This window comes from Electrophorus electricus, chromosome 20 (assembly GCF_041902795.1).
Source record: "Electrophorus electricus isolate QZ-2024a chromosome 20, ASM4190279v1, whole genome shotgun sequence".
NCBI classification, from domain to species: domain Eukaryota; kingdom Metazoa; phylum Chordata; class Actinopteri; order Gymnotiformes; family Gymnotidae; genus Electrophorus; species Electrophorus electricus.
Genome location: NC_137516.1, coordinates 3,793,478 through 3,802,500, shown reverse-complemented (window position 1 = coordinate 3,802,500; position 9,023 = coordinate 3,793,478). Strand labels below are relative to the sequence as shown.

Here is a 9,023-nt window from a genome sequence, read left to right as displayed (position 1 = left end):
CCAAGTCCAGCTTTGACCTGATGCTGCCTGGTCAGATTCCTTCTCAGTTCCATGAAGCATCAAGCTGAATCTCTCATTACAACATTATTTATATTTGAAAATATTAAGCTTGTTTTTGTCTTTGTGTCTTATTTTTCCATGTATCTGTGTCTGTGTGTGCGCTCTTTGTCTCTGTGTACTCTGTCTCTGCATTTATGGTTATGTATCCTTTGTGTGTCTTATTTTACATGTCTGTGTGTTTGTTCTTGTGTGTGTGTGTTAGTGCATTTGTGGTTGTGTTGTGTGCGTACGTGCATGCGTGTGGGATTGTATAAGTGCGTACTTTGTGTGGTTGTTCATGTGTATGTGTGTGTTTCCCGTTAGGCACCCATTTCCAGCGTGTGATCCTTGAGGATGGCCCTGCTGCCCAGAATCCCAGCGATGTGAAGCGTCTGATCTTCTGCACGGGGAAGGTCTACTACGAGCTCACACGTGAACGCAAAGCTCGGGAGCTGGAGAACACTGTGGCCGTCGCTCGCATCGAACAGGTAAATACACATGCATACAGAGCCACACACACACAGTTGAGTGTATTTGTGTATTTTTGCATGTTAAGGTCCTCTTAAGTGTAATCATACTAACAGTACTAGCACCACATATAGCAGCGTCCTGCTGGATTGGTTGATGGGTGATGTCGTTGACCTCTGGGTCTTCTCCCGCTAGCTGTCGCCGTTCCCCTTTGACCTGGTCAAAGCTGAGACGGAGAAGTACCCCAATGCTGACCTGGTGTGGTGTCAGGAGGAACATAAAAACCAGGGTTACTATGACTATGTCAAGCCTCGCATGCGGACCACCATCAACCGCGCCAAACCTGTCTGGTAAGCGCTTGTGAATACACCCCACACACTAACCACTCAGATTGTGGTTTACTATTAAAAAATGTTAATGGACAAAAAATCCAAAACCTGCTATAATTTCCCTCCCCCCCTCAAAGCACCCACAGAGACGTATGCACTTGCTGCCCCAGTTCTGCTGTATCTGCCACATAAAATACAATACAGATTATAGCAGACTCATCCAGAACTACAAACACAAGTGCTGCAATACAGAATATTTTAGGAAACAATTTCAAACATCAGACCTTTTTATGGTCTTTTTAGGGTGAGATGGATCTCATTTGACCTTGGTATGGATATTTGCACTGCACGGACCTGTTAAGTGCATTCTTTAGAAGCAGAAGAAATCCTTTGTCCAAGATCCATACAGGGCAAAATCAGTGTAGTCTAACGGTCGTTATATTTACTATCTGAGGTAACAAATTGTTGCCTGAACCCATCCTCACTGCGAAGGTGTGTTAGCAGTATGGGGAGCTATAAATAAATTCTTGTGTGTTTTCTTTAGCTTGTGAGTTAAATTTAAGCAGCAGTGCTCCTGTAGCTAACCACAGGATAGAGCAGCGTGGTGCCAGGGCTCCAGCGACGCGCACATCGTGCTGATGAGCATGTAAGCCACTCTGGATAAGAGCAGCTGCCAAATACTGAAGTTGTACATTTTAAATCTGGGAGTGAAGATGGTTCGGGCAGCCAAATTGATCAGTACTGGATACCTGCAGCCTTGTGCGAGATCCACACCTTCAGACCAATAGTCACTGGAACATGTAGCTGTGGGTCGTTTGCTGTTGGTCAGACATCAAGGCTCAGATTAGTGTGTGTGTTTGGGCATCTGTCTCACTGGATGATGATGGGGAAATCGTCCTCCATGATATGAAAATCCTGAAATAATTATGGGTACATTTGGTTCATCTGCAAGAAAAAAATGCTTTTTGAACAAATTACAGCTTTAATTTGAAAAACTAAATCACCAAAAGATTTCCTTTTGGTTACTAGGGTTTATGTTGGAGTTAGGCTTAGATGTTTTACAGAATCACTTGGCTACAATAATTCCTAAGTCAATAGAAATAACCCCCAAAGATGGTAATGCGAGACTGTGTGTGTGTGTGTGTGTGTGTGTGTGTGTGTGTGGTTGTGTAGGTATGCTGGTCGTGAACCTGCTGCTGCTCCTGCCACTGGGAGTAAGAATTCCCACCTCCAGGAGCTGAAGCGTTTCTTGGACACGGCCTTCAACCTGGAGGCCTTCAAAGATCAGGTCTAACTTGCAAACAGCAAACAAAACCACAGAATTCTTCCATAACCCCCTTTCCCCCTAAACCACCTCATCATTGTTCCCAGTCAGGTCTCTCTACCAAACCGATACCCTTTCCAAAACACTGCTTTCCGTACCTAATGCATCATGCCACACATCACTTTATTACAACACATACAACCACCCAAAAACAAAGGAAAGTTCTCCAAATGGGCAAAGCGCCTGTGAACCTTTTGTGTGTTCTCAACACACTCACACATGCACATGCTCATTACGTCTTTGGACTTGGATATTGTTACACTAAATCTCCTGCATTGTTCTTGCAGTCTGACCTATCTGGTTTGAGTCGTGTGTGCAGAAAACCTAAGGCACATGCAACTGTACAAATGACACATAACAGTTAATACCAAGACACAGACAGACAACCAAAGCACAGTACATTACTCTGAATTTTTAGTTGCTACTATAGAAATGTCTCACTTGACTTTTGTGCTGCTCTGTCTCCATATGGGCTAAAGCTAATCAGATGTATGTCATAACAGATGGTAAATGGGTAGAAATGAGTCCCCCAAGGCATTTGTACTGACTCAACTGTAGGGAGCAGGTGTCCTCCATGTCCATCCACATACAAAACGGTGAGGGGAAACTTTCGACTCTCTTCTTTCTCTCTGTTCAAGGGTTTCTGTGTTTTGCTCAGAGCTGCTTCTTACCAATGCTTTAGTTTATTATTTTTTGTGATTGTTTTTGCTTTACTGCCACTACTCATGTGCAAGTAGTCAGCTGACTGGAATGTTTGTGTACACTTGGAATAAGGGGAAATGAGAGTGCACCCACACGGGACATTGCATCGCTGGGTGAAGCTGTTCAGCAGACATGAACTGGTGCGTTTCCTGAACCTTTGCACTGTTTTCCGGCAAAAAAAAAGGAAATGTCTGAGTCAGAAACTGTTATTTTACTTGTATGATTGTATTTATATATATATATATGCTCGCACAAAAGGACGTTCCAGAAAACTGAGAGCGCCACCTTGTGCGTTTTTTTTAACGTAGCGCCTGCCCCTGCACTGCACCCCACGAATAAACTCCACCTCATTTGGCCTCCTTATTCCATATCATGTGCCAAAAAACACCTCTGCCCTTACTCTTAGAATCTGTACTGCTAGCAGTAAAGTAGGACTGAATTTGATGATTCCTGTTCGTTTGGGATTATTGGACAAAGAAATGCAAGAAATCCTTTACTTGTCTCACTGAGAAAAAGTGAATGGTTTTATTTATTTTTATTTTAACAGACTGAGATCCTACTCTTGTTTATCTTCATTCAATAAACATCTTCTCAGAGCTCCTGAGCCACGTCTTTACTGTTTCATGATGGTCATAGACGCTGCCGTATTGTGATGTCAACTATACATTTAAAGTTCAGAAAGATGTAGAACTTGTTCTCTGTCTTTATAGTACCTCCGAAAGATGAAGAACCAATTTTACAATGCAGTCCATCAAAGAACACACAAGACTTTACCAGGTGCATTTTTGACCAAGTCAAAGGGAGCTTCAGTGGTCAAAGTTTCCTTCTCACCACAGGTTAATTGAATGCGCAATAAAATAGACTTTCTCCAGGACGGTATTACATTTAACATTAAATGGCAGAAGACAGTGCACCTGTGATATGATGAATACAGACTACAGAGAGACTCAATTGTAAATACAATAAATAGGATACATGTTATAAACTACATAACCCCATTAATAAACTAAAGTCTCTCTACAGTAAATTAAACACTAGGCACAGGACAGTATGCTGGATGGGTAATGGGCTGGTTGAATTGTTGCATGCATTACTGCTGATGTCTATAGCGGTCACCTTAGACGTTGGAAGAGGAGCAGAAAATATGTGAACGTTAATTTCAGGTTCAAATTGACGACACAGCATGTAGTGCAAATGTATGCAAGAGTAGACTCGTGGTTCACTATGAACGTGCAAGTATCGGCAACAGAGCAGGGATAGCGTCTTAGTTGTCTAGTATTGAGGGTAATGGTTGGATTTAAATCTGAGAACTAGCAGTTGCACGAGTATTGTACGTTTCTGGTGATTAAAAAAAAACGATGTGTGTATATACAAGGTTAAGGTTATGCGTTGGCGGTGTAGCTAGCCCACTTTATTTGAAACCTTGCCTAATTAAATAAAATCACCTCATACCGGACCAGCCGAACCCAACCCTGCGCCTTGTCACGCTAATATATATATTATAGTCTATACTGAATTAAACTCGCGCAGACTGGAGAACCAATTTGTGGCAGGTTAGCAAACCTAAATTCATTTACTTACAATTCAAATGAGCGTGATTCCGTGGCTAAACACAGTGTTTGCCGCCATGCAACTTCTCCAGCTTCCTTTTAACGTCAGTAGTGGGCAGACTCTTCAAAGATTTCCTAAATTGGTGTGGATGACGAAAATCCTGCACCACCATTTCATTCGTTATTGCCGGAGTCACGTAAGTCAAGCCGTGTGCGCTCATTGGATTGAGACGTTCATAAACCCTTCATAAGACCCCCGCCCTCGTTCAACATGCCGTTATAAAGGCCCACGGCGTCTTTCCGCCTTCTTCTCCACGCAAGACCGCTTCAACTCGTCCGGGCAAGACAAAAGACTTGGATAGCCGTCGTCTGAACGCAGGAAAAAATAAAAAAATAAAACCAAACAAACATGGCAAGACCTAAAGTTTTCTTCGATATCACTGCAAATAATAATCCGCTTGGCAGAATAATTATGGAGGTATGTTTGCGCCGTCGTGCCGAGTTCGGTGCTCTTGCTTGTTCCGATTGCTTCGGAGGAAATAACTGTGATTTTCCACTCGGGCGTGCAACGCATATTCATTTCATTGTCCGAGCTGGTGGGGTGGGTAGTCTGCATTCAAACCTCATTTATAAGTTTTAACTATTTGTAACTTTTAACGTGCTCTTCAACGCTTCCGTACACTTTGGGAAGTGCCACTGGCCATCCCCGGTTTTGAACAGTTTGACGCACGGCTGCGCCATGGACATCACCTCATTCACTGACTTTAAACGCGAACTTTAACGTCAACCTCGACCAGACGCCCAAGCAGGCTGCCTGGCTACTTGGTCCAACTTTATTAGCGCTACTGACTTGCTAGTTGTCGGAGTCTGTAAAATGCGGATAAAGTTGCCCGCGCTGGAGAAGTCGCTGAAGTGTTTCCGTATGTTACTTACTAAGGAGTTAATTAGGAAGCTCCTAATTATGGCGTGTCGTAGAGCCAGTGAACTGGGTTGGGCCGCCCGGTACACTAATCTCGGCCATGCATGTCGCGGGTGGCAGCTAGAATTAATGCAACATGACCCCGGTTTGCTGAAGCCGAGATGACGAAATGTGGTTAACCTAGCCGTCTCCGGTGTTTAGAAGATTGGACGCCATTTTGAGCAGATTTAATATCGCTAGCTAAGGTAAAACTAGATGGGTGCCATTTTGACTAACGTCTGGCTGGCCCATGCGCCCGGCGTTGTCTTTAGCAACTGCAGTCCCGCACTGCTGTGATGAGGGCAAATGTGCAAGTCTGGAAAACGCAGCTCCAGCTGCCGATATGTGGGGTAGTGAGGGAATCTTCACCTTGTAGCCTGAACTTGGAAATGGCACATCTCCGATATCCTGGGCTGGCTGGATTGCGTAGCCAGTTAGTTAGCTACTGGGCTGCAGTGCCCAACCCATAACGCATTAATTCCCAGCTAACGACGCGTCAATCAAAAGCGTTTAATGTGAATTATTGCGGACACCCCGGAGTAGTTATCGACTTTGGACCGTTTAGTTGCGGATTATGTTCGGTTTACTGGCTTGTACAGAACGTTCGCTATTGACACAACTGCGCAATGAATGCGCGATCTTTCCGCGGCGCGTGTAAGGAGGGCGGTGTTCATCACGCATGAGTGGAGAGTTTGATCACCTATACACCCGATTATCCTCCACAATTGTCCTAGTTGGTACCGTCGCTAACTATTTGGTAGGCCATGCGGCTCAGGGCGGAAGCTTTTTTTTTTTTTTTTCCCCGCTGCAACTGTCGTCAAACGGCCCCCTCCCTCCTCCATGAAGGGAATCGCGCTCGGGAAAATGGCGAAGGCTGCATGGGGGATGGGTGGCGTGGCCGGGGCACTGCGGAGTGCTCCTCCTCGCAGACTGCGCGCCGGGTTCAGACCAGACCTGACTAGCTTGATGCAGGAGCTGGACGTCGTTTGCGCTGACGGGGAGCTGCTCGCTCGCGACTGCACGAGCGAAGACGCGCGCGAGTCTGAGCACGTGGCTGGCTTCCTCCTCGGCGCGCTCAGCGGTGCACGTGACGGCGCTGTGGTCGTGGTAGAGATCGCAGGAGCTGGAGCGCGTTGCACTTCGTATTTTTGGGTGTGGGCCGTGGTGTGCCATTTTGCCCAGTATGAGCCGTTGCGGTGCGGAACCATGCGCTTGGACACGCAGCTCCCTTTTATACCGATGACTCGCGTTCCGTTTCCTCCATCCACCTGGTTGCACCCTGACTTCACTTTTCTCATGCCCAGTTTTACCAGATTGCTTAAGTGCCCTCCAGACAAATAAATGCTCAACTCGTCAAAATGGCCGAAGAGTACAAATGTCGTGGTATATGGGCTAGACGGCATTCGTTGTGTGGCATGCAACTTGCCGTGACCAAGGATGACCAGGAATGTCATTTAGGTCACCTTCACCTCCCACTTGTCGTGGGCATGGCAAAAGTCTGCACTTGGCAAGTGCTGTTCTCACTGCAGTCCTCTTCGTAGTCCTGGTCTCGGGTCTGTGTTGCTGTCTGCAGTGTACCTTACGATCATCCACTGTGGCAGCAGTTATGGCTTTAGGACTGTTTGGTAGCTTTGTTGGGCATTGTGATGCAAATGAGAGGTGAAGTGTTTAACCTGATGGGTTATTTGGGCATAGCAAAAGTCTTCATGCATCATAGTATGAATGGGTGTGGCAACATTCAGTGAGTCATTGAGGCAACATTCAGTGAGTGAATGGCAAAGCTTTGACAACTGATGGAATGTGCAGGGGAAGGATTATTCAAAACCTCCAATGGTTTTAGGAAATGTAGATTTTACATTAAACAACCTTCTAAAATTGTGCCCAAAAAGCCCAAACTTTGTCCAACTGCTGAAGCACATTTCTCCCCACATGGAAAAACCTCCAAGTCTGGCAATGCCACATGTGCATATTTGGCCTATAGCAGGAGATGGGTCTGTCTGCAGGCTACAGATGGGATGGGTGCAAGTCCAAATGTAGACTAATCCAAACTGTCTGTATGGAGTAAGCCTCATGTGTCGGTTATGAATTCAGACATTTATTCCATTAACAGCCTTGTATAGCAGTGGTAGTACTGTGTTGAAGGGGTTTCCATACAACTGCCACTCTGTTCACCTTCTTGTCACCTTAAGGATGTGGCCTCATCTGTTTATTAAATGGTGTAGTGCTTTTAGTTATACATGCTTGATGTTTCAACTCTTCTTTTTCTACAGCTCAGAGACGATGTTGTCCCCAGAACAGCAGGTGAGAATTTGACACATGTAGGCATTTGGGTTTAAATGACTGATTAAAGGCAGAGGGTGTATCAGCTACTGTTCTGTGGTGTGGTGGTGATCATTTGGGTGTTTGTTGCAGAGAACTTCAGGCAGCTGTGCACGGGGCAGCCAGGATTTGGATACAAGGGCTCCACCTTCCACCGCGTCATCCCTGGCTTCATGTGCCAGGTATGTTTTTTGGGGCCCATCACCTCCCCCTGACCTTCACCCTCTTACCCTTTCCATTTCTCAAAGGAATTATTTTGGCTTCATCTGTTGCAAGTTCACTTGCTCACAATGGCATGGATTTGGGACTCCTGTCCAAATGCTTTCTAGCTTCTCCAGCTTTCCTCTTGATCAGAATTGCTCCCTTTTGATACACAGGGTGGTGACTTCACAAACCACAATGGAACTGGCGGAAAGTCAATCTACGGTCAAAAGTTTGCGGACGAGAACTTCACCCTGAAGCACACTGGTGCTGGCTGCCTCTCCATGGCCAACGCTGGACCAAACACCAACGGCTCCCAGTTTTTCATCTGCACAGCTGCCACCAGCTGGTCAGTGACACCCCACCCACAACTCCCTTTCCAAATGCAATTAAATACCAGTCTACCTTAAGTGTTTATTTTTGGGGTACATTAAGGCCTGCCCAGTGGGGGTTACTGTACATGCCTGACTTTGTGCCAGTTTTGGGTTTCTTGCTTGGGTGTTGTGGTGGTCTACAGGATTTAACCATTTACTCACTCAGGTCTTTAGCCACTCCAGCTATTTAAGATTTGCCTGTTTTTCCCTTTAGTTTGAGTCCTTTCTATGATGAGTTGTATTCCCACAGTGAAGATGGCTGACAGTTTTACAAATCTGTGAATGGGCTGCCAAAGGCTGTTAAGATTCAGTGACGAGACTGACCTGAAATGTGCTTCCCCTCAGGCTGGACGGCAAGCACGTGGTCTTTGGCCGGGTCACTGAGGGCCTCGACATCATCAAGAAGGTTGAGGGATTTGGCTCCAACAGTGGCAAGACCAGCGCCAAGCTGGTTATTGCCAACTGTGGGGAGCTGTAGATGCCCCAGACCTTTCCACTCTGCCCATCTCCATCGGCTCCTGATGTAGTCCCCTCCCAAATCCTGGCTTGGGTTGCAACATTCCTGCCTACTTTTACACCATCTTACCCATCATTTAAACCTGTCTGTCCTTTTGACAAGTTGCCTTTTTTTTTTTTTTTTTTTTTTTTTTTTTTTTTTTTTTTTTTTGCTCAGTTTTCTTTTTTCATTTGAGAATGGAAGCCCATTGGCTTTGAGATTTGTCTATTGAAATTTGAAAATAAAGGGGAACAGTAAGCCTA

At 45.5% G+C, this 9,023-nt stretch overlaps 2 protein-coding genes and 1 long non-coding RNA gene across 9 annotated transcripts in view; 2 read left to right on the top strand and 1 right to left on the bottom strand.

Annotated features, from left to right (window-relative positions):
* The window catches only part of ogdha (oxoglutarate dehydrogenase a), a 30,262-nt gene extending 26,803 nt beyond the window's left edge, over window positions 1-3,459 (top strand). For all 7 annotated transcript variants that reach the window (XM_027030291.3, XM_027030289.3, XM_027030292.3 and 4 more), the window contains 4 exons: window positions 1-30; window positions 364-527; window positions 703-857; window positions 2,010-3,459. The exon at window positions 1-30 is cut by the window's left edge and continues 43 nt beyond it. In XM_027030291.3, the coding sequence (XP_026886092.2) occupies window positions 1-30; window positions 364-527; window positions 703-857; window positions 2,010-2,130 (470 nt within the window). In that variant the 3' untranslated portion in view covers window positions 2,131-3,459. The remainder of the gene's footprint in view (window positions 31-363; window positions 528-702; window positions 858-2,009) is intronic.
* On the bottom strand, window positions 564-4,625 carry LOC113590241 (uncharacterized). The gene is made up of 3 exons (XR_003412080.3): window positions 4,444-4,625; window positions 1,586-1,751; window positions 564-762 (listed from the first exon to the last, which is right to left on the bottom strand). It is a non-coding gene; the product is annotated as an uncharacterized LOC113590241 (long non-coding RNA).
* Window positions 4,626-4,705: 80 nt separating this feature from the next.
* Window positions 4,706-9,023, top strand: ppiaa (peptidylprolyl isomerase Aa (cyclophilin A)). The gene is made up of 5 exons (XM_027030294.3): window positions 4,706-4,890; window positions 7,641-7,671; window positions 7,783-7,871; window positions 8,067-8,239; window positions 8,610-9,023. The coding sequence occupies exons 1-5, from the start codon at window positions 4,822-4,824 to the stop codon at window positions 8,740-8,742; spliced, it is 495 nt and encodes a 164-aa protein (XP_026886095.1). The 5' UTR covers window positions 4,706-4,821; the 3' UTR covers window positions 8,743-9,023.

Bases quoted from the DNA above. Each gene is read 5' to 3' on its own strand.
- ppiaa (XM_027030294.3), top strand. From the start codon at position 4,822: ATGGCAAGACCTAAAGTTTTCTTCGATATCACTGCAAATAATAATCCG. The intron at 7,672-7,782 runs GTGAGAATTTGA...TGTTTGTTGCAG, and splicing joins TGTTGTCCCCAGAACAGCAG to AGAACTTCAGGCAGCTGTGC. The intron at 7,872-8,066 runs GTATGTTTTTTG...TTTGATACACAG, and splicing joins TCCCTGGCTTCATGTGCCAG to GGTGGTGACTTCACAAACCA.